Source organism: Salvelinus fontinalis, chromosome 10 (assembly GCF_029448725.1).
Source record: "Salvelinus fontinalis isolate EN_2023a chromosome 10, ASM2944872v1, whole genome shotgun sequence".
In the NCBI taxonomy this organism is placed as follows: domain Eukaryota; kingdom Metazoa; phylum Chordata; class Actinopteri; order Salmoniformes; family Salmonidae; genus Salvelinus; species Salvelinus fontinalis.
In genome coordinates this window covers 2,925,174-2,949,241 of record NC_074674.1, presented here as the reverse complement: position 1 = coordinate 2,949,241, position 24,068 = coordinate 2,925,174, and the positions used below count along the sequence as shown (strand labels likewise).

The following is a 24,068-nucleotide window of genomic DNA, read 5'->3' as shown; positions in this document are numbered from 1 at the left end:
ACAATCCTGTCTCGGAGCTCTACGGACAATTCCTTCATGGCTTGAAATTTCTATTTAAAAAAAAAAGAATTAAAACATAATTTCACTTCATAATTATGGGGTGTTGTGTATAGATTTCAGAGGATTTTGTTTTTATTTAATCCATTTTAGAATAAGGCTGTAACGTAACAAAATGTAGAAAAAGTCAAGTAGTCTTTATACCTTCCAAAGGCGCTGTATGTATGTGTGTGTGTGTGTGTGTATACAGCTGAAGTCGGAAGTTTACATGCACCTTAGCCCAATACATTTAAACTCAGTTTTTCACAATTCCTGACATTTCATCCTAGTAGAAATCCCTGTCTTAGGTCAGTTAGGATCACCACTTTATTTTAAGGATGTGAAATGTCAGAATAATAGTAGAGAAATATTTTTTTCAGCTTTTATTTCTTTCATCACATTCCCGGTGGGTCAGAAGTTTATATACACTCAATTAGTATTTGGTAGCATTGCCTTTAAATTGTTTAACTTGGGTCAAACGTTTCGGGTAGCCTTCCACAAGCTTCCCATAATAAGTTGGGTGAATTTTGGCCCATTCCTCCTGACAGAGCTGGTGTAACTGAGTCAGGTTTGTAGGCCTCCTTGTTCGCACACGCTTTTTCAGTTCTGCCCACAAATTTTCTATAGGATTGAGGTCAGGGCTTTGTGATTGGCACTCCAATACCTTGAATTTGGTGTCCTTAAGCCATTTTGCCACAACTTTGGAAGTATGCTTGGGGTCATTGTCCATTTGGAAGAGCCATTTGCGACCAAGCTTTAACTTCCTGAATGATGTCTTGAGATGTTGCTAAAATATATCCACATAATTTTCCTCCCTCATGATGCCATCTATTTTGTGAAGTGCACCAGTCCCTCCTGCAGCAAAGCACCCCCACAACATGATGCTGCCACCCTCGTGCTTCACGGTTGGGATGGTGTTCTTCGGCTTGCAAGCTTCCCCCTTTTTCCCTCCAAACATAACGATGGTCATTATGACCAAACAGTTCTATTTTTGTTTCATCAGACCAGAGAACATTTCTCCAAAAAGTACGATCTTTGTCTCCATGTGCAGTTACAAACCGTAGTCTGGCTTTTTTATGGTGGTTTTGGAGCAGTGGCTTCTTTCTTGCTGAGTGGCCTTTCAGGTTATGTCGATATAGGACTTGTTTTACTGTGGATATAGATACTTTTATACTTGTTTCCTCCAGCATCTCAACAAGGTCCTTTGCTGCTATTCTGGGATTGATTTGCACTTTTCGCACGTTAATCTCTAGGAGACAAAACGCTTCTCCTTCCTGAGCGGTATGATGGCTGCGTGGTCCCATGGTGTTTATACTTGCGTACTATTGTTTGTACAGATGAACGCGGTACCTTCAGGCGTTTGGAAATTGCTCCAAAGGATGAACCAGACTTGTGGAGGTCTACAATTTGTTTTGAGGTCTTGGCTGATATTTTTTGATTTCTCCATGAAGTCATGCAAAGAGGTACTGATTTTGAAGGTCGGCCTTGAAATACATCCACAGGTACACCTCCAAATGGCTAATTGACATCATTTGAGTCAATCAGAGGCTTCTAAAGCCATGAAATCATTTTCTGGAATTTTCCAAGCTGTTTAAAGGCAGTCAATTTAGTGTATGTAAACTTCTGACCCACTGGAATTGTGATACAGTGAAATAATATGTCTAAACAATTGTTGGAAAAATTACTTGTCATGCACAAAGTAGATGTCCTAACCGACTTGCCAAAACTATAGTTTAACAAGAAATTTGTGGAGTGGTTGAAAAACTAGTTTTAATGACTTTAATGACTTGCTCAGTGATAATTGACACTTCCACATTGTGCTGTTTATTTCTGATAGTTTTGTCCAGTGAAATGTCCAGTGAAAGCAAATATGCCATGCCATATGCCATTTGTTAACACAACACGGTACAGACTTGGATACACATTATGCTGAATGTTAATCAATCAAAAACATCTGTTAAATTCACTGCTGTTTTTCTTGTTTACAGTGGGTCAAGTCATAGGGTTTTGAGGGAGGAATTCTCGTATTGTTACAACACCAATATTTTTTTTGAATAAAGGTGCTAATATGGCTGTACTCTATATACAGTGTGGCTCTGACACTACCTAAGAAACATCAAGGGTATGTCAATAGGGTGGCAGGTGTAACAGATGTGAAATGGCTAGCTAGTTAGCGGGTACGCGCTAGTAGCATTTCAATCAGTTACGTCACTTGCTCTGAGACTTAAGTAGTGTTGCCCCTTGCTTTGCAAGGGCTGCGGCCTTTGTGGAGCGATGGGTAACGATGCTTCGTGGGCGACCGTTGTTGATGTGTGCACAGGGTCCCTGGTTCGCGCCCGTGTCGGGGCGAGGGGACGGTTTAAAGTTATACTGTTACATTGATGCTGTTGACCCGGATCACTGGTTGCTGCGGAAAAAGGAGGAGGTTGAAAGGGGGGTGAGTGTAACGGATGTGAAATGGCTAGCTAGTTAGCGGGTACGCGCTAGTAGCATTTCAATCAGTTACGTCACTTGCTCTGAGACTTAAGTAGTGTTGCCCCTTGCTTTGCAAGGGCCGCGGCCTTTGTGGAGCGATGGGTAACGATGCTTCGTGGGCGACCGTTGTTGATGTGTGCAGAGGGTCCCTGGTTCGCGCCCGTGTCGGGGCGAGGGGACGACGCAAGAAGAGTACTGTTACACAGGTAGCCTAGCCGTTAATAGTGTTGGTCCAATAACCGAAAGGTTGCTGGTTTGAATCCCAGAGCTGACTTGGTGAAACATTTGTCTGTGCCCTTGAGCAAGGCACTTAACCCTAATTGCTCCTGTAAGTTGCTCTGGATAAGAGTGTCTGCTAAATGACACATGTAATGTAAAATGAATTAATTTGGCAGTGCACTCATTTCTTGTCTGAACAAGGAGGGCAACAAGACTTTGAGCAGATCTACAGATTTCCAAGAAACAATTTAAATCAAACAAATGTATAACTGTAGCAGTTCGTTATTGTTCATTCATGTCTGTTTTCAGACCTCAAATGGTCTAATGTTGAGTAGTCCACATCCTACACTATTAGTGTTATAGATCCAGCTGTATGCTTTGAAATTAAATGAAAACCCTGAATGTCATTCAACCTACCCAGTAGCCTTGTATTTAGGCCTACTTAATTGTATTAATGTTGTTTTTTAAAGTATTGGTTCATTCTTATCAGTTGAACATTTATTTCGATAGGAGGAAGCGTGCTTTAAACACGTGGTTGGAAAGCTTCAGTCTGCTGTAGAGGGAAAATGATGAAACAGCTAAGCAGTCAGTAACAAGAACCATGTGTAAACCCCCCCTTTCCCCATCTGCGCCCTTCAAGCCCTCATTTCACCCCCCCCCTCCCCACTTCCCTCTTCCTTCAGAACTGTTTTTGTTTTCCAAACAAGGCTCTCTGTACAGGAAATTGTGTACTTTGGGAGCATTCAGGAAGGCAGAGAGCACATTTCCTGTTAGGACCATGGCAACAAAAAAAGTGTGGATAAAAGGGGTTAGTAATCTCTAAACCAGAGAAACAGCAGTCAGCTATTCCCCTCCCCTGACTTCACTTCCCTCCCCTTCTCACAGTCTTGAAATTTCAAACCTCCATGCCACTCCAGTGCCACAACTACCATGACCTTCGAAACATGGATAAATTGAAAACTGGACGCAAGAAGGATAAAGAAACAAACACAGAAACAATATTCCTGTGCCTCACTGGGTACATCTCCACAGATACAGGGGAGCCAAAGAAAAGGGAGATTGTCTGGGCGGGAGGAAAAGAGGAGCGAAAAAAGACAGAGGCAGACTGAGTAAAAAAAACTACAACAGGAAACGAACTAATTCTGATGCTGTTTCTGCAAATCCTTCTGGGATAAATCACTTCAGAGGACTGCCATTCCCAGACCACATTTCCAGAAATTTCACAATTATAACTGACTATGGTTTTTCCCTTATATTTTTGATAGATTGATTGGAAATGTATAAAGCACTAAAAAGCTTAAAGGAAAAGTGACGTCAACATTATTCTTCTCACATGGACTTTTCAGTCTCCCAAACTGTTAGTGTCGTTGGTCAAGATGTGAGTGGATGAATCCTTTTTGGGCGGTTTGTATGGTTTTTACTTTTGGGCTACAATTTTTGCCTTTCCCAGGGTCTGTTGGATCAATGGTTGTATATTTGAGGATTTGTTTGTTCTGAACTCCTGGACTAATAACTGGATCCAGATGAAGAATAAAGGAGCCAAGCAGAGGTCCAAAAAGAAAGGAAGTGAGAATGCATTTGACTGTGACTTGACAGAACATCTACAGAATTCAGGAAAAGACGGTAAACTAGTTTCTTTCAATGTTTATTATGTTGCTTCCCTTTCCTGCTGCTTCCCTTTTCTAGCAGATTTCAGCAGATTTCATCATGTCCCATAATAATGACCTCATGAATTCAGAATGCAAACAAATTGTTACAGCAACAGAGCCCAATTATTGGTCCATATATAGTCGTTATTTAATGTGTACTGGATTTATTGAGGGCATTGTCATATTTCATGTTTTCAGATTTATTAGACATAGTAATAACCTGAATAAACAACAAATAATAATAGTTATAATGACAAAATAATAATACAGGATGATTTAGAAAACACTTTTCCAAATCCACCTACATTGAGAAAAGGTGTTCTCAGACCAAACATTTAACAATTTAACAACTTGGTCTAGATTAGATAGACTTTTTTATTTTTATTGAGCTATTACAATGTTGGTGCTTTGGTCTGAGAACAGCTTTTCCTAAACTCACAGCGAATTCTCGATGACTGTTCGATACAGGATATGTAATGGTGCAGTTGAATTATCAATACATGTTCTGTATGGAACACCTCTAAGGTTTTAGGAGAATTCTGAATTAGATTGAGCCTTATTCAACACCTATGTTTTCGGGCAAAGAATATGTTAAACCTCTGATTTGGTAAACTTAGTGTGAAATTGGTTGTTTACATAAGTAACAGTTAGACAGTACATTATTTAGTTTATTCAGGTGTGTGATGCAGATGTATGTTGCAATTTGGACATCAATGGACATATGTTTTACATTTCATGAAGTCCTTTACGCAATAACAGAGGGGATTTGTGACTTAGGGTGTGGCTCCTGGTGTTTTTGTCAACTTCTCACCAAGAGGCCTTGCTCTCTCTCTCCCTCTCCCTCTGTCTCTGTGTGAGGATTCTGGGTGGGCAACACTGTTCACAGGGGGCAGTAGCAGCCGACAGATCATAAATCAGACAACAATTTGAGGATGGGTGTGTTTACCCAGATACTATTTGAATGGAGGTAAAAATAGTTACATGAAGTGAGGTCATGCGATGTGACTTGGAAACCTTTTACTTTGAACAGATTGAACCGATTTAACAGCTAAACAGATTTGATAAAGTAGATCCTCTTTACACAAGACACATGTTTCTGTTACAGGGGGAGAAGGGACTAATTTACTGTATATGGCTAATATGATGATACTTTTAGTTTTTATATGTCAATTACAAGTGGCTTGTGATATCTGCTTTTGTTGACATGACACTGCGATATCAGCTGTTGTTGACTGTCACCAACTCTGTCTGACCCTAGACAGGGAAGAGAAAGAATGTTTATAATGACTTCATTTACACAGACAATTTACCTACGAGGATGTTATCCAATCTAACAATCAACAGCATCTTATTCAATAAGCCGTATTCTTAGATTCCTTTTGAATCCACTAGAAGATTTCCAGGCAAGCAGGAGTTTCGTTCTGAGCAAATACTCAAAAGTAATGGTGAATCAAATCCCATTCGGACCAGGCAGCTACCATTTTGACCACAGGCATGTCACTGTGAGTGTCTGTTCAGATGTGGGAGAACAGACTTTCATTCATACAGCCCATGGGAACCTCTGGGCAGATTGTTTCAAAGCTCCGAAGATGGAATGAATTGTTTTCGTTTTGCTTGGCTAATGTTCAGCTGCATATCAGCGACATCCTCATGTCTATGTGCTTACTGATTTTATTGTTCAGGTTGTGTTGTTCATGAGATATGTTAAGAGTCAAAGTAAGGGAAACAATGTTTAAGCTTAGACATGGATTTATGCCACTGTTCCACTATAAGGTATTGTATAGCTTATGTACAATAGCTCTGCATTCTCTGGGGACAAGACATCCACGCTTGTCATTGTGTGGCTAAAATGTTAAACAATTCACTGTCACTGGGCCACGCCACTGGCTAGATGGTTCCTCATCCCATTGTAAAGAGTTCTGGGAAGGGCCTCATCGTGGGGCGGCAGGTAGCCTCATGGTTAGAGTGTTGGACTAGTAACCGTAAGGTTGCAAGATCGAATCCCTGAGCTGACAAGGTAAAAAATCTGTTGTTCTGTCCCTAAACAAGGCAGTTAACCCACTGTTCCTAGACCGTCATTCAAAATAAGAATTTGTTCTTAACTGACTTGCTTAGTTAAATAAAGGTAAAATTAAAAAAATGGGAATGCCTGGTAGCAAAGTGGGAAGTTGAGCTATGTGACTCATGCTTTACTTGTGGAAAAGGGGAGCTTACAGGAACATTGTGCACTGTACAGCTACATTCTCATGTTGTTGAATATAATGGTTTGCCGATTTCAGTCCAGAGTGGAATCATCTTGGCAAAACGAAGTTAGCTATATCCGTTTGTTTTTCTTTCAGTATAGCAAGGAGGTAGACTAACATATTAACTGCTGTAGTCTATGCTATACTGTGCAAAAGAGTAGCTATTCATTTTTTATTTTCAGTTTAAATGTATTATAAAGGTGTTCCTTGATTTCCAAAAATATATTAGTGTAGAAAGCGACCCTACGTTCCTCTTGAGTACAGAATTGTAGATAACATATTTTAAGAAAAGAGATACCCCACTAGGGAATAAAGTTTCGAAAGCAATAGAGAATTGGGTGGTAACATTTTTAAAGGCCATTTTCTATTAGAGGAAGTGTCACAAGTAATACCAGCTGCAAGGATTGGGTGTGTCCACCTTCCTCTGAAACAAACAAACCATGTTTTACTTCCTGAGAAATTACCACCTTCTTCACAATCAACAACCTTATGGAATAAAAAGCAGAGCTACTGTCTAAAGTATGTTTAGAAGAAATACAAATTATACAAATTATACTAATGGCATTCGGTTTATCCCAAACTGCCCTTCTCTATCCTTCTCTGCCATGGAAAAAAAGGTTTGACTCAAAGAATGAGCCAAAGATCCAGATTCTGTTTATAGCACACACAGTATTAAAGGCCCAGTGCAGTCAAAAAACGTGATTTTTGTGTGGTTTATTTGTTTTTTCACACGACGAGGCTGGAATAATACTGTGAAATTCTGAAAATGATTGATTATGCCCTTTTAGTGTAAGAGCTTTTTGAAAATACAGCCTGAAATTTTTGCCTGTTTTGGTGGGATGGCGTTTTGGTCTCATCAGTCGGTAAATTAGTTAATAGACCAATAAGAGTTCCAAACCTCCAAACCAAGTTTTCTGTTTTCCCCTCCACACTCAAACCACTCCCAGACAGTCCTAGCCAAAAAGCTATTTTTGTTTCTTGTTGACCATTTTAATTGAAAACAATCACAATAAGGTACTTAATCATTACCCAGAAATGATCTGATATCGAAATAAAATGGCTGCATTGGACCTTTAAACTGACCCTGTCTAGTTCATAGAGGCACTCCTCTTTCTGCTTCATGTCAGCAGTTGAAATGGAATGCCAGAATTTTCCTAACTGCTAAAACCCAAGTTGCCACGTTTTCCATTCACCTCCCTAGACTGAAAAAGTTGCCTATTACAGAAAACCTATATTACGATTTCTCTCATAAATCATAGCTTATTCACATAACTTAGTAAACAAAATCATAGTGACGACAGTGTTATATGTTGACCTTCACCTCTCAAAATCTGTATGTTGCCAGACTGGACCCTCCATTTTTTTTTATTTGGTTTGCTATGTATGTGTGTCTTTTGATGTCGAATGTATGGTTAAAACAATAATTTATTCAATATTTATTTTCAGTTCCTCAAGTTTTAAGGACATGTGCAGAGTTCATTGAGAAACATGGTGTTGTGGATGGAATATACAGGCTCTCGGGAGTCACCTCAAATATCCAGCGACTAAGGTAACTATTTTAGCCACATAAAGTGCCTTCCAAAAGTATTAGAACAAGGAAGTCACAGTTGGTGCTCTATACTTAGCATGTTTGAACAGTAAGTTTATAGATTTAGGCCATTGTGAACATACCATGTTGGACAACTTTTGTCTATCCAATATAAACACACGTTTCTACATTTCAATCTTACAAAACATACATATACATTACTAGAGGAGTGTGGAAGCGTCATGCGTCTCCAGCTGTATTGATACCCATGTGTTTGTGTGCTTACTTACAGACAGGAATTTTGCTCTGAGTTGTGCCCTGACCTCACAAAGGAGGTGTACCTCCAGGACATCCACTGTGTGGGCTCCTTGTGCAAGCTGTACTTCAGGGAGCTACCCAATCCCCTGCTCACTTATGAGCTTTACAAGAAATTCACTGTGAGTACTGTTCAAAGAGGTAGGGTCTCTACATGTCTGTAATGCACCCACTTTGTTAACCAGAATGTCTCTTTGATTTATATTAGGAATGAGTCCTTTAATAGTGAGTCACATTCAAAGAAAGAATGACATGCGACATTGATAATACTTGACTTTTACTGTGTAGGACGCCGTCTCAGTCCAGGAAGATCATGAAAGGCTACAACATATCCAGGACGTCATTAAAGAGCTACCACTCCCCCACTTTAGGTAAAACTCACTTCAGCCCTTTTGCTGCCTCTGTGATGTACCTTTCCAATCTTTATATGTGGTTAAAAAGCTAAACAAATTGTGTTTGTCCTCTCTCTTCAGGACTCTGGAATATCTTACCAAGCATTTGGCCCACCTGGCCACCTTAAGTCCCCAGACTAACATGCACACCCGCAACCTGGCCTTGGTATGGGCTCCAAACCTATTGCGGTGAGCTCTACACTAATTGTACACAAACCAATATCATCTTATCCAAGAACATACTAAAACACTTATATGATAACTATATTATGTTCTTCCATTTTGTTTGAGTTATACTCCAGCTGATATTTAAGGTAAAATACCTCGTTGGTTGTGACTGAAAGCATTTCTACTTTCTCGTTTGGCTATGTGTTTTGTAGCTCGAAAGATATTGAAATTGCATCCTGCAATGGGGACATGGCTTTCCAGGAGGTGCGGGTTCAGCAGACTGTGGTTGAGTTCATTTTAAATCACACTGAGCAGATCTTCAACCATGCAGCTGCACCAATAAAAACTAAAGAAGGTACGTTGTTTGAAAGTGTTGATTGTGTGAAATTTATAGATTTCCTGAATGTTGCCCTCTTGCTTGTTGCCCTCTTATCCTAATTTTATGTTGCCATTGGAAAACACATTGTATTTACTGTCCTCCTTTCTACCTTATGCCAAAAGGATTTTTTTTGAAAGACATTGTTTTGCTACAGGACCCAGTTTGATGTGTGGGGAGAAGTATGCCACTCTTCCTATCAGTGGCCAAGGTGGGCCAATGAAGCTGATGAGCCTAGAGGAGGCCCAGGCCCGCTCCCTGAGCCCTAACCACCCAGCACGGAAAGAGCGTCAACGGGAGAACAGTCTACCTGACACCAGCACTGCCACACTGTACCATACCGTCATAGACATATCGGATAGCAAGTGAGATGGATGAGAATTCAACTGACTGATTTATTTAGTATACTTAACAAACATGCTTAATACACATCATCTGGGCTGCCAGGCACCTGGATACATTTGGCAGTAAAAACATGAATCAAAAAACACCTGCTCAAACATAGTATACAATCTAACAATAACCCTGAAACAGAGTACACAGTAAAATACCCTTCAAATAAGTCTAGGTTGATTGTACTGTTTTAGCAATATGTATGTTAATTTGTATTGTTTTGTTGTACATTTTGCTTTTGCTCTTCAATGCACACATTGAACTTCAACAAATAACATCCGAACAAGCCATGTTGTTTAACGTACTTCATCATCTCCCTGTCTGTCAGAGGAAAGGTTTCTGGGAAATCGAAGAAGTGGAAGTTCATCTTCAACCTGGGCAAGTCTGTGACGGACTCTAAGGGAAGACTGAGCCGGAATGGGAGCGTGTTCATGAAAGCACAGAACATCACAGGTAAAGCATGATGAATACGCTTATCAACCAATATAGTGAACCCCTTTTCACTGCTAAGGCTAAATGATATATCAAGGTTGCAATAGAATGTGTACTATCTTACTATGTTTCCCATGATAAATTGAATGATCAAAGGAAATTTAATATCACACAAATAAACATGCTACTTGAAAAAGTTGAGTTTATGATACAGAATAAAATAATATGACTACATTGTTCGTTCACAGAAAAGGCAGCTATCCGACCAGCGAGAAGCATGGACTCTTTGTGCTCTCTGCAGACAGGTGGGGCTGAATGCACTACATTGTATACAAAACACTTGTGTCATCGTTAAATCTACTCACAGCAGTTCTCTCTCCTATATACAAATCTTAATTTGCTTTGTAAATAAGGCTGAGACGATGTGTATCTAACAATTTGCTTCTCATTTGATTTCCAACACAGATGATGACAAGGCAGGAAATTTCAGCTCAGCAGGCGGGGCCAACGGTTTCTTTGCGCCCGGTATAAAATCCAGAACACTTGAATCTGACACGCTCCATGATGTCAGTGAACAGGACCAGAGGCGGGAGTTTGAGATGAAGAGACTGAGCGAGGCCACAGGTGGCAGCAGCCCTAAAATGAAGAGAAGGGGCTCTCCAAGCATCTCACCACCACAGCAGAAAGCTCTACCCGAACAACTGAAGGTTTTCAAAGGCGATGATGACCTCAGCAGCTGCCAGCCCAGCTCCCCTAAGAACAGGAGGATGCTGTGTTCTGGCTCCACCCACAGCAGTGCATCCAGGCCCTCCTTCCCTGGAAGTCTCTTTCCAGAGTCCTCCCCCAGGCATCAGCGCAAGGCTCTCAACATATCAGAGCCCTTTGCTGTGTCTGTGCCCCTGAGGGTGTCTGCAGTCATCAGCTCCAACAGCACTCCCTGCAGGGCACAAGGGGCACAAGGGAAGGAGAGGCCTGCTGCAGCTGCTCTGAAACCAAGCAGAGAGACCTCCCAGTCAGAACAGAGTGACAGTAGTGGCAGCTTAAATTACAGAGAGCACCCCCTTGGAGAGAGCAGTGTTGTGAGTGAGAGCATTATCTACAGTAACAGCAGCTCAACCCCAGTGGAAAAGGAGGAGAGACCAGCAGAGGAGAGGAGCAGAGAGGAGGCAGCTTTCAAAAGGGTGACAGAAGGTAGGTCATGTTGTGGTCCCGTGTGGCTCAGTTGGTAGAGCATGGCACTTGCAATGCCAGGGTTGTGGGTTCAATTCCCACGGGGGGACCAGGGTTCAATTCCCACGGGGGGACCAGGATGAATATGTATGAACTTTCCAATTTGTAAGTTGCTCTGGATAAGAGCGTCTGCTAAATGACTTAAATGTAATGTAAATGTAATGTTCACCTGTTTACATAGAAAAAAGCCTGTGTGTGTGCGCTCAGATTAAAAACCTTCCTCATCATCCATGGTAATATTGTCTATTAATAAAATAATTACATATCTATTTATTTTATTAGTTTCAAGAAGTGAAGGAGAGGTGAACGATGTTCAAGGGAAGGTGGAAGTATCTGACCTGAGACAGTCTTCCACTCCCACCACAAGAGAGGAAGATCAAGAGAGACAGCAATTTCCTGGGAAACAACTGGACAACCCGCCAGCAACACAGTATGAGCCAAAAGAACTGACACAACTGGTATGTTTAATCTCCAGTTTAACACTGTGCTTCATCACAGATAATATACAAAGAATAACACAATGACAATGACTGTCGCTTTAATAAGCATTTGTAATTCATGTTTTGCAGGATATGGGATCTTTACCTATCAAGGAAGAGCTGTGGTCTGACCTCCATCTTGAGCTGAAAATTACTGAGCCTGAGATTGACATTATGGACGAGGAGTTTATGCCTGTTTTCTGTTCCACTAAGAAAACTTGTGAGGATGTTAAGGCAATGCCAGATGCTCCAGCAAAAAGAAGAAGCAGCCTTCCAACTCACTCATTATTATATAAGGGACAGTCTTTGATGCCCACCAGGCCTGCACTGACCTATCACGGTGCTGACACTGTAGCACATTCAGCAAGAAAGCACTCCTCAGACACACAACTTCCAAATGACAAAATGTTACATTTCATGGTCGGCACAGATATGAAAAATACACCTCTACACACTGCTGATTCAACAGATAAAACAAAAAACAAACTACACACTTCCTCAAAATCTAAGCTCCCAGAAACCGATAAACCCACTTTCGTCAAGCCACGGCCTGTGGTTACTCACCTCGCAGAGCCAAGTTTACATTCTACTCAACAAAGCCAGGTCACAAAAGGTTTGCAGCCAGGGGATGTCGTAACAGACATAGGCACGTCTGTAGCAGAGAAAGGAAAAGAGCCATCAGGGAAAAGTAAGAGTCAAGATGGGGTCAAAGGGGTTTCCCATGACAATGGAAAGAATGCTTTGTCAGTTGTCATGGGAGGCATTGAGAGGCTTTCAATATGTTTGGAAGAAAGACCCCACCACACCTTGGGGCTACCACACCAAGACGATGAGGATGGATGTGGAGGACACTCCGAGTTGGAGGACTTGGAGGAGGAACCTTGGGAGGAGGTCTTCCGCTCCACCAAACAGTGGGTAACCAGTCCTCTCCATTCACCCACACTTAAGGATTTGTTTGGAAAACTAGATGTGTCATCGTCTTGTTCTGCAGGAGAAGGTTTGAGCTCCAAAGAACTAAACGTTCCTCCTCTATCTAGAGATGACAAATCAACAAATGGATCATGTCCTTTTAAGAGCATAGAAGCGTTCCCAGGAAATAGGTCTCAGGCATGCAGCAGCAAAACAGAGACCAAAATCACACATCTACTTCCCTTACCCTCCAAAACCACCCTGGTCGGTGATGATGCAACGAGAACACAAAGAGGAAACAGCTGCACAGCCAAACAGAAAAACACCTCCTCCTCCCAGAGGTTTCACAGACAGACATCTTATGAAGCATATCATTCAGAAAAAATAGAGCAGAACAGCTTTTCCAAACACAGGCCCTACTCACTCAATTTGGATTTAGGACATCGACGCATCAGAGACATTTCCAATCAGCAAAACCTTGAATCAGCTGAGTTGTCCTCCATTCAGAGAGGGGCAGTGACACCGTCTGAGACCAAATCCAACGGCCTGTCCCAGGAACTGGAGCTGTTCCTGAGCCATCGACAGGCCCCTGTGCGCCGGAACTCGGCCCCCGTCAGTGTGTCGTCTGTCAGGACGGCCTTCATGGTAAAAACGTGTCAGGCTAAAGCCGTGCCTGTCATCCCCCCCAAGGTGCAGTACAGCCACATACCTCATCCCAGGCAAGACAAGGGCTCTGGTGCAGGAAAGGGACCAGAGAAAGAATTCACAAAAACCAGGGGAGATAAACTAGATCCTGTACCTCTTCTTCCCTCTATGAGGGATCTAAAGGAGGAGTTGGAGAATAAGGAGCCAGTGCCGAAATCCCAGATAAGGCAGCCTATTGCAGAGAAATCTACAGAGACTAATAAAACTACACCTACTTCAGACCCACCGGTGCTAAGAAGGAAACGCTCATCCAATGCAGAGGCCTTTTCTGATTGTCCAAGACCAGAAAGGTCTACGGTTCTACAAAGGCCATCCTTTAGGAACCGCCAGAGACCACAGAGCCTCATCTTGTTCAGTCCACCCTTTCCCATCATGGATCACCCACCGCTGGGGGATGATGCCAAGCTCATCCTCTCGCCCATCAGAAGTCCAACTGAAACATCAGCACTTGATATATTTTCCAAAGAGATGGCAGAGAACCTCAAGACCCCAGAGGGGGTGACCCTGCGGAACAAAATGACAATACCCAAGAGTGGACAGAGACTGGAGACCTCGACGAGCTGCTTTTATCAGCCACAGAGGAGGTCCATGATATTTGACAGCAGAAACCACAGGCAGATTGAATGAGACACCGGACAGTTTAACCAGTCATGTAGCTATATGCCCCTCAGACTATGTTTCTCAACACTACTCTGGTTATCCTCCTTTTCATCCTCCCTGTTCTTGGACTTATGTAAATGATTTGAGCAATATTAGGTCTATAAATCTACCTTTTGATATGAAACTATTTGGGGAAATTAACAATTTCTTTGTTTCCAATGCTCTACCAATCACCTCTCTATCCTGCACTAATCTGGACTCGTGGTATGTGAAGATGTGTGTATTTCCTTCAGCCCAAATCATATGCAGTAATTATCAATATTCAAATGATATTTTTTTTAATCAAATGTTAGACATATTTTGAAAGGTGCATATGAAGGATAGACAGCCAAAGAGAGGAAAATGTTACATCAACCCATATTGCCATTGGTATTTCAGAAAAGCCATGTACCGGTAGTTTATTTGTTTACATCTCGTCATTAGCAATCACAAGATTGCCTTTTGGCAAAGAGAGTTGTACCTTCAGTACTAGCTAGCTACTTTGTAATTAGTTATACCTTATGTCTTAAATATGTTGCGAACTGAATAATGACTTCATATAGTATGAACCCGCTGACGTCCAGCTCTTGTCACTGTGATCAGCTTTTATCCTAACAGTATCAGGGTAGTGTTTTTTCAACATTCTATGTAATGAGAACTGCAGAAAACTTTTAATTGTATTACACTAATAGTATTTATTTATCCAGTTATTAATCTATAGATGGTCATTAACACGCTTGACCAATTCTTAGTTGTTTTTTTGTTGTTACTTTTAAGATGGACAGAGTGTGTTCTCTTTATTGGTTTGTAATGTTTTGGTAAAGTCCGATGTGCTTTTAGAATGAGGAGGACAGATGACAGAAATACCTAAAGTAAAGTGTCTGATGTGATAACTTTATCTTAAAAACGAAGCTTTGCTGAGAAATGTTTTGAGTTATAATCAAAATGAATTGAGGGAAATGGATGTGCTGGCACTTATAATGGTGTAGATTGTGAAAAAGAGGACTCAAACACTATGCATTAAATGTTGTGAAGACTTAAAAAGATATCAGAACAGGGACTCTGGCTGTTTGCAGCTGTGTTGACATAATACTACGCTTGTAACCTGTACAATTCTGTATTGAGCAAAATTGAATGTATTATGTATAGCAACAAAAAATGAAGAGTACAGATTATTGTATGGGACAATTTCCAAACTTTTTTGAGAAAGGTAATTTGAAAAATAAAATTGTTTTTAGTACATTTATTGGTTCTCTTAATTTTGATTAGAGACACAATTGATTACATTTTAATAAGGTTATTTGTTGATCATAACAAAAAAGTGTTATATTTGCATTACTTCTTTACTGGTAGGTCTGAACTGAAGTTTATTTGAAGCTTTCTTTGTTGGTCATCCTCAGAAATCCAACTGATTGTAGTGGAAAATTACTCCCAGTATCACAAAGAACTGCAGGGAAAAACAAAGAAAACCGTTGATCCAATTCTCCATGTCGCTTTTTTCCTATTTTTTTCCCACCACATTTAAAGGGGCAATCAGCAGTTGCTACATAAATTTTTGAGATTATAAATTGGCTATATGTACCCACTGATTCTCATGACTCGTGAGCTTAGTTTAACTGTTGTACTCCATCAGAACCCAAAATATAAGCTTGTTTAACTCAGATCAAATTTTATTTGTCACATGCGCTGAATACAACAGGTGTAGACCTTACTGTGAAATGCTTACTTACAAGCCCTTAACCAACAATGCAGTTTAAGAAAGAGTTAAGAAAATATTTACCAAATAACTAAAGAGAAAATTATAAAAAGTAACAATAACGAGGCTATATACAGGGGGCACCAGTACCGAGTCAATGTGCGGGGGTACAGGTTAGTTGAGGTAATTTGTACTTGTAGGTAGGGGTAAAGTGACTAGTTTTTGTAAACAAAGTAAATGTAAACAAACACTGTATAGCCTCAAAACATGGTTAGAACTTTCGTTTTTATGTTATGGATGGTCAGGTCTTGCATCCATCGCTCTGTTTCTGAATTTGAGAGTTATTATATTTCTCCAGCCCTATCCTTCACTGTTTTTATCGAAACAGTAGTGGGGACAGGCTTTGATATTGTTTCTACTGCTGATTGGCCCTTTTTAAGGGGAATTTTAAGTAATGCCATCTTAAAATATTTAGGCCTACATGATGAAACAAAACTTATTTTGAATAATGCATACATTGTCTCAATGCTAGAGCAACTACATTTGTTTCTGCAGTGCAGATTTGTTTGAATACTATAATATTGCATACAAATGGTTAAGGAAGTCTGTACTCACTGTCCAACACAATATGGCGAATCCAAACCATGAGACTCCAAAGACGTGTCTGATCAACGGACCAGCAATGTAATCATAACAACCCTAGAAGAAAGATAGATTACATTTTATATTCGAGCACTGTACTGTTTAATGCAGCATAGCCCCTCTAGGCACCTCCATAATTTTACCACACTTTATAAAGATCGAAGCTAAAAAAAAAAAAAAAAAAAAGGTTATTAAATGGTTCTTCATTGTCCGTTCATGGAAGAACTATTCACAATAAAAACTCGGTAAGTCACTTTATAAAAAATATGACTTATGATTTTTTCAATTAACAATTAGAAATGTATTTTCATGGTAGCTTGAACATAAAATGATCTATCACGCTAGCAATCCTAGCTAACGTTAGATAACGTTATTTACTGCTAGCCAGCTTGTTAGCTAGGGAACCCTTTGCTAAACCATTTTTTGCTGCACTCCCTCAGTCTTTTGGGGTTTGTGGGGCACTCAATAATGAGGGGATGGTGAACATTTCAGTGTGGTCATTGACAAAGTCATCTTTGAGAATTACCTGTGCATGCAGGAAAGGGCTAACCCCGATTTTGCAGGCCTCTAGATGGCTGATGGCTCCGGTAGCATCCTGCTGACAGCATTGTCTGGGCCAAGGATTATCAGCATCTGTGTTTTGCTGCCTGAAGTGGGACTCATACTTCACCCAATCCTCTGGCCCGTACACTCCACAGCACTTAGACTGCTGCTTCCTGGCTGATGTTTTGGTCACTTTTGAATGCTGGCGGTGCTCTCACTCTAGTGGTAGCATGAGACGGAGTCTACAACCCACACAAGTGGCTCAGGTAGTGCAGCTCATCCAGGATGACACATCAATGCGAGCTGTGGCAAGAAGGTTTGCTGTGTCTGTCAGCGTAGTGTCCAGAGCATGGAGGCGCTACCAGGAGACAGGCCAGTACATCAGGAGACGTGGAGGAGGCCGTAGGAGGGCAACAACCCAGCAGCAGGACCGCTACCTCCGCCTTTGTGCAAGGAGTAGCACTGCCAGAGCCCTGCAAAATGACCTCCAGCAGGCCACAAATGTGCATGTGTCAGCATATGGTCTCACAAGGGCTCTGAGACATTTGTGGCCTGCTGGAGGTCATTTTGCAGGGCTCTGGCAGTGCTACTCCTTGCACAAAGGCGGAGGTAGCGGTCCTGCTGCTGGGTTGTTGCCCTCCTACGGCCTCCTCCACGTCTCCTGATGTACTGGCCTGTCTCCTGGTAGCGCCTCCATGCTCTGGACACTACGCTGACAGACACAGCAAACCTTCTTGCCACAGCTCGCATTGATGTGTCATCCTGGATGAGCTGCACTACCTGAGCCACTTGTGTGGGTTGTAGACTCCGTCTCATGCTACCACTAGAGTGAGAGCACCGCCAGCATTCAAAAGTGACCAAAACATCAGCCAGGAAGCATAGGAACTGAGAAGTGGTCTGTGGTCACCACCTGCAGAATCACTCCTTCATTGGGGGTGTCTTGCTAATTGCCTATAATTTCCACCTTTTGTCTATTCCATTTGCACAACAGCATGTGAAATTTATTGTCAATCAGTGTTGCTTCCTAAGTGGACAGTTTGATTTCACAGAAGTGTGATTGCCTTTGAGTTACATTGTGTTGTTTAAGTGTTCCCTTTATTTTTTTGAGCAGTGTATTAATCTTAATGATTTACCCAGTCTTTATGTGTTGCAGCAGTAATAGCTGATGCCACCTCAAATGCATATATGATCACCATCAGGAGGATGTACTACAGGTAAGACCGTCAAAACAAAAACATGTCTGAGTCATGAGTTTTCTGGACAAATGTTCCAGCAGGTCAAACCAATTATGTTTTTCAGTCAAAAGGATAATATTAGATTTCCTTTAATAACATAAGTATACAGGCATAGAATGTTTTTAAAATAGTATTGTTGGAGATGTGACAGGGGTATAGCAGAACAACTCACAGCTAGTAGGATATTTCTTTTGGACACAACTATGGCATGCATTCCAAAGATCGATGTGCAGAAAAGGGCAAACCCAGTGAAAACGCCTATCCAGGCTCCCCTCCAGATGCTGTCATTTCCTGTGGCGTACACCAAAACATACAATCCACCTCGATCCGATATGAAGAAGATACACATGGCCATCAAGGCAATCCCGCAGCACTAAAAACAGAAGGGGAAGGGGGATACCTAGTCAGTTGTTGAGACAAATGATATCAGAGGTAAAGTCTTTTTTTTTCTTCTTTTTTTTTTAAAACCTTTATTTAACTAGGCAAGTCAGTTAAGAACAAATTATTATTTACAATGACGGCCTACCGGGGAACAGTGAGTTAACTGCCTTGTTTAGGGGCAGAACGACAGATTTTTATCTTGTCAGCTCGGGGATTTGATCCAGCAACCTTTAGGTTACTGGCCCAACCACTAGGCTACCTGCCGCCCCTCACTATTTCATATTAGTCAAACTTACTGCAATGACCAAATTGCCCCAGATAAGCAAGGCCCTAAAGCAGCGGTCCTTGGTGTCCAAATCAGGTGTCATGTTCTTCTCTGTATCAAAAGTAAAGCATAAATGAGTAGAAGTGCATAACATTTGTGCGTAGACGGTTATAAACTAAACCAGTCACTATAGTCAAGGTAGTGGCATGAACATTTTTACATCTAGAAATGTATTAATGAACAACAAGTAAATTCTAAAAGTGCAAGACCAGACTGGACTTAATACCCAATGTGTTATGATGATTCAGGTGACACTGTGGCCTGTAAATACAGGTGTGGATCAAATGTACATGGTGTCAGATTGAGAGGTGTTGTTGTTCTCAGGGAGACAGGAATCTGTGTGACAGCAGAATCTCATAAAGAAAATAAAACTATAAAACCGACCAGTATGATTAATACCGCTCTACAACCTTCTTTCAGAAAGACTGAATACTAGATCTATCAGCGAGTCAGGCAAAATCACACATTTTCATACAAGTAGGGAACGGATCCGTACCCTGTCATTGCAAACCACAATACAAGTGGAGACCCTACTAAATGAAACTCAAGAATTGTCATGCAAGTTGCAAAAACTATTATGTTTACAGTAAGATGTATTTGGCAACACCAGTAGCCCAGGAAAAACTGAGGTACAATCTAGATCAACTCACACACCTCTTGACCTTCATGAGTATCCCATTATTGTGGTACACTTAGAAAAAAGGTTCCAAATGGGTTCTGCAGCTGTCCACATTAGAGAACCTCTATGGAAAAGGTTCTACATGGAACCCAAAAGGGTTCTACCTATGGGGACAGACGAAGAACCCTTTTTGGTTTTAGATAGCACCTTTTGTTTTCTAAGAGTGTATTTTAAATATCACTGAAGTGTCATATGTGTAGTAAATGTGAAAACAAACACAGATAAAGGCTTACCTCAGTAAACAGAGTGACCTGTGAGACACATCCACAACCAAATAAAGAATGAACGCTCCCCACGACTGGTCTTTCATTGAAGTAACATGAGATTGTGAAAGCTGTTTGGTTAGTTTTGAGTGTTTATTGTAAAAGCAAGACAATCCTGAGTCATTACAAACAGAAGTGACCCAAGATACCACCTTGGAACAGACAGTTGATTTTCAACTTTAATGACTGTATTTCCGCAAAACCGAAACGTAATGGACCACCAAATTGGGAAACTGGTCCAAAAAGTGTTGTCATTGTTGCTAAATTTCATGTAGGCTGCTCACTTATAACAGTTCTGCCAAGTGCCAACTGAGTATGCCTAGGCCTATTCTGAAATGTGAAAGTATGACCATGTTCTTGGTTTTGAAGTTGATCCACTGCATACAGTATGTCATAACTGGATGATCACTCGTTATAACCATAGCATAATGTTTTTCTGTTTTCTCGATCTGCCATGGCTTGCGGTCTTTACAATGATTGGAGAATCATCTTGAAACATGAAAAACATAGATCAGACAGCGTGCTTCGCTTGATCTATCACTATGTGAACTACACATGGTACAGGTCTGTCTCCATGGTGACATAACATGGCACTTTCTTCAGTCCTCTTGCTATGTTGGCTAACAGATCTAGTTACCATGGTCCTATCTATTATCAGTGATGGGCTTAAAGAAAATAGAATTCAAATTCTGAAGAATTACTTTGAATTCAAATTCTGAAGAATTATTGTTTCCCCAGAGTCTCATTATTTACAACGCTGTGGTGCCACGGGGGCTTACTCAAATTAAATGAAACGCATCAGGAGTTTCAAGGTCGATGTGTAGCTGTGGCAGACAGATAGCACAAGGGCCTGTAGTGGCCATTCCTTCACAGGCAGAGTACCGTACGTTTTTCTAAAATGAAAAAGTGGAGGAAGAAAGTGGGAAAAATTATAATATTAAGCATATAGGTTATTTTCTGAGATTAAATAGGCTAGAAAGGGAGGGAGGGAAAAGGCTAGGTGCCCAGATGATAGCAATACATTATAGAGATAGATAGAGACAAAAAATAATTCTAAAAAGATTAAAAGAGAATCAATCATTTTGATTTGATTCATGTCGTTAATGCTTTTTAATAAGCTCTAACATACAATTTATGAAACTTTGATTTAATGTCTTGAAAATGTCTAAACCCAGATTGCTTCATTGTAGTGGCTCATCTGAATAGCCTATTTGGTGACTGGCTGAGCATTGAACAGTCCGCCTAGGATACTAAATAAAAAATGTACATTTGTTTTGTATACTTCTGTTGCATTGAAGTTATTCTGCATTTGAGATATCAAAATTGTATCACAAGGTTGTTTGTATGTCTGGTCTTGCTAAATTGTAATTTGGACTATAAGATAGCTAGCCTACTTCACAATCATTGCCATTTTACTAAGACTTGGTCTATAGATTGCTGAGGCAGTTTATAGTGTAACATAGCCTATGTGTATTCCTGTGAATGGCCTATGCTAGCTGTTGATTTGGAGTCCCCCAGGAGATATACAGACGACACTGTGAGCAATGAATTACATTTTACTCATGATTGAATGACGCAGTTGTCTTCTGCAGTGCATGGTAGAACAGGCTGCTAGCCTACTCTATTTTCTCTGGTTTGCCGTTGGATTCTTCTCTGTTTCGAATCTTCAATTGTACCTGAGCAGGAAAAAGGGTGACTTTCCATTACTGAGCAGTTATATTCTTAGGCAATAAGGCACGAGGGGGTGTGATACATGGCCAATATACCACAAACCCCCGAGGTGCCTTATTGCTATTATAAACTGGTTACCAACGTAATTACAGCAGTAAAAATAAATGTTTTGTCATACCCGTGGTATATGGTCTGATATACCACGGCTGTCAGCCAATCAGCATTCAGGGCTCGAACCACCCAGTTTATAATGTAGGCTACATAGTGAGGGGGATTCATGGTGACATTACAGGGACCCAACAACAACCCACCACCTCTGCTAAACAACCCACCTCTCACCCTCTGTTTATATGTGGCAATACACACAGGGTAAAAAAAAAAAAGCAATGAAAGGATTTAAAAGGGTTCAGGTTGCCTGTATTACTGCCTTGATGCCAAGAGGCCATGCAAAACATGTAATAGGCCTTGTTATGATATCTGTATGGTCTCTAGGCCTTTATCTATAAACATAAAGGAGTCATCTAACCTGTTCTAACATGAACTGAAGAGGATCGTCTGGCCTGTCAAAAACCAGGTTCTCAGCAATCTCCTGTAGAAAGATCACACAAAAAGATGATTAGATTGGAAACACTGTATGCCCATGTTTCATGATCACCAACTTTTGTTTCTCTTCAGAAGTAAGGTGTTTTTCTCACCTGAAAGATCTGAAGAATTTGATGACTTTCCATGTATTTTACAGAGCGCTCATAGGGGTCAAAGTAGGATGGCACAGAACGTGAAGACAGTTCAGCAGTCTCTGTTATAAGCACTTTGTCTGTTGCTGGGTCTGCCATCTGAGCAGAGAAATTATTACACTGTCATTTTTCCATACTGCATGATATGACACTCCAAAAACCTGTATACACGACTAGGAGGAGTTTCAGTGATGAAATTGGCATGAACAATGACCTCTGAAGAATGAAAAAGTGAAATGGTCTGGAAAATTATCCATAACCTGTTTTTAAAAGTGACAGGTTACTAGCATCACCGACAAGCATCACTACTCTGGACGTTTCTGACTTAGAATATGTGGACAACTACAAATATCTAGGTGTCTGGCTAGACTGTAAACTCTTCTTCCAGACTCATATTAAACATCTCCAATCCAAAATTAAATCTAGAATCGGCTTCCTATTTCGCAACAAAGCCTCCTTCACTCACGCCACCAAACATACCCTCGTAAAACTGACTATCGTACTGATCCTCGACTTCGGCGATGTAATTTACAAAATAGCCTCCAACACTCTACTCAGCAAACTGGATGTAGTCTATCACAGTGCCATCCGTTTTGTCACCAAAGCCCCATACACTACCCACCACTACGACCTGTACGCTCTCGTCGGCTGGCCCTCGCTACATATTCTTCGCCAGACCCACTGGCTCCAGGTCATCTATAAGTCTTTGCTAGGTAAAGCCCCGCCTTATCTCAGCTCACTGGTCACGATAACAACACCCACCCGTACCACGTGCTCCAGCAGGTATATCTCACTGGTCATCCCCAAAGCCAACACCTCCTTTGGCCGCCGTTCCTTCCAGTTCTCTGCTGCCATTGACTGGAACGAATTGCAAAAATCGCTGAAGTTGGAGACTTATATCTCCCTCACTAACTTTAAACATCAGCTATCTTAACAGCTAACTGATCACTGCAGCTGTACACAGCCCATCTGTAAATAGCCCAGCAAATCTTCCTACCTCATCCCCATATTGTTTTTATTTACTTGTTGCTCATTTGCACACCAGTATTTCTACTTGCACATCATCATCTGCACATCTGCTAATTTGTAATTAATTCGCCACTATGGCCTATTTATTGCCTTACCTCCTCACGCCATTTGCACACACTGTATATAGACTATTTTTCTATTGTGTTATTGACTGTACGTTTGTTTATTCCATGTGTAACTATGTGTTGTTGTTTATGTCGCACTGCTTGGCTTTGTCTTGGCCAGGTCACAGTTGTAAATGAAAACTTGTTCTCAACTGGCCTACCTGGTTAAATAAAGGTGAAATAAAAATAAATAAAATAAAAAAGTGACAGGTTGTGAGAAATGAAGAAAGTAGAACGTAGGTCTCTAATTGCGTTCTCTCATTACCCTATATCAGCACATAACTCTATGAACAGTAAAACGAAATGACCGAAATTAATTGACAAACACCCACCTTTTCGTATGACAAGTTATTGTTTTTCCTCAGTTACTACAAAATGTCAATGCCACTGATCTTTAGGCGCAGTGGTGGCTGAATGTGAACCTTTCCGGGTGTTAAACGTTGCCCCAGCAACTGTAAACAAGAGCTTTTGTGAAGTCATTTATACAGCTTTCAACTGTATAGAAAGGCGCCCAGTTGTGAATTTGAGCTATTGCAAAAGACACCAGTCTGCCTAGTAGTAGAGAAGTGCTGGATACG

At 41.0% G+C, this 24,068-nt stretch overlaps 2 protein-coding genes across 2 annotated transcripts; one reads left to right on the top strand and one right to left on the bottom strand.

Moving 5' to 3' along the window:
- Positions 1-271: 271 nt before the first annotated feature.
- LOC129863376 (rho GTPase-activating protein 31-like) lies at positions 272-15,430 on the top strand. Its single transcript, XM_055935321.1, has 12 exons — positions 272-4,353; positions 8,069-8,171; positions 8,443-8,587; positions 8,754-8,836; positions 8,939-9,046; positions 9,238-9,380; positions 9,559-9,766; positions 10,123-10,247; positions 10,475-10,531; positions 10,692-11,417; positions 11,739-11,914; positions 12,026-15,430. Exons 1-12 carry the CDS (start codon positions 4,254-4,256, stop codon positions 14,174-14,176), a joined length of 4,125 nt encoding a protein of 1,374 aa, XP_055791296.1. The 5' UTR covers positions 272-4,253; the 3' UTR covers positions 14,177-15,430.
- LOC129863148 (uroplakin-1b-like) lies at positions 15,417-23,952 on the bottom strand. The gene is made up of 10 exons (XM_055935083.1): positions 23,823-23,952; positions 22,319-22,456; positions 22,150-22,212; positions 19,923-21,628; positions 18,982-19,061; positions 18,477-18,677; positions 18,203-18,277; positions 17,053-17,262; positions 16,500-16,583; positions 15,417-15,635 (listed from the first exon to the last, which is right to left on the bottom strand). Exons 5-10 carry the CDS (start codon positions 19,051-19,053, stop codon positions 15,585-15,587), a joined length of 693 nt encoding a protein of 230 aa, XP_055791058.1. The 5' UTR covers positions 19,054-19,061; positions 19,923-21,628; positions 22,150-22,212; positions 22,319-22,456; positions 23,823-23,952; the 3' UTR covers positions 15,417-15,584.
- Between the last annotated feature and the right edge of the window lie 116 nt (positions 23,953-24,068).

What these genes read in the sequence shown, in the direction of transcription:
- LOC129863376 (XM_055935321.1), top strand. Translation starts at nt 4,254, where the DNA reads ATGAAGAATAAAGGAGCCAAGCAGAGGTCCAAAAAGAAAGGAAGTGAG. An exon ending in TGGGCTCCAAACCTATTGCG is followed by an intron (nt 9,047 to 9,237) that starts GTGAGCTCTACA and finishes TGTGTTTTGTAG; the next exon opens with CTCGAAAGATATTGAAATTG. An exon ending in TTTGTGCTCTCTGCAGACAG is followed by an intron (nt 10,532 to 10,691) that starts GTGGGGCTGAAT and finishes TTTCCAACACAG; the next exon opens with ATGATGACAAGGCAGGAAAT.
- LOC129863148 (XM_055935083.1), bottom strand. Translation starts at nt 19,053, where the DNA reads ATGACACCTGATTTGGACACCAAGGACCGCTGCTTTAGGGCCTTGCTT. An exon ending in GGGGCAATTTGGTCATTGCA is followed by an intron (nt 18,678 to 18,981) that starts GTAAGTTTGACT and finishes TTCTGTTTTTAG; the next exon opens with TGCTGCGGGATTGCCTTGAT. An exon ending in GCCCTTTCCTGCATGCACAG is followed by an intron (nt 16,584 to 17,052) that starts GTAATTCTCAAA and finishes TCTTTCTTCTAG; the next exon opens with GGTTGTTATGATTACATTGC.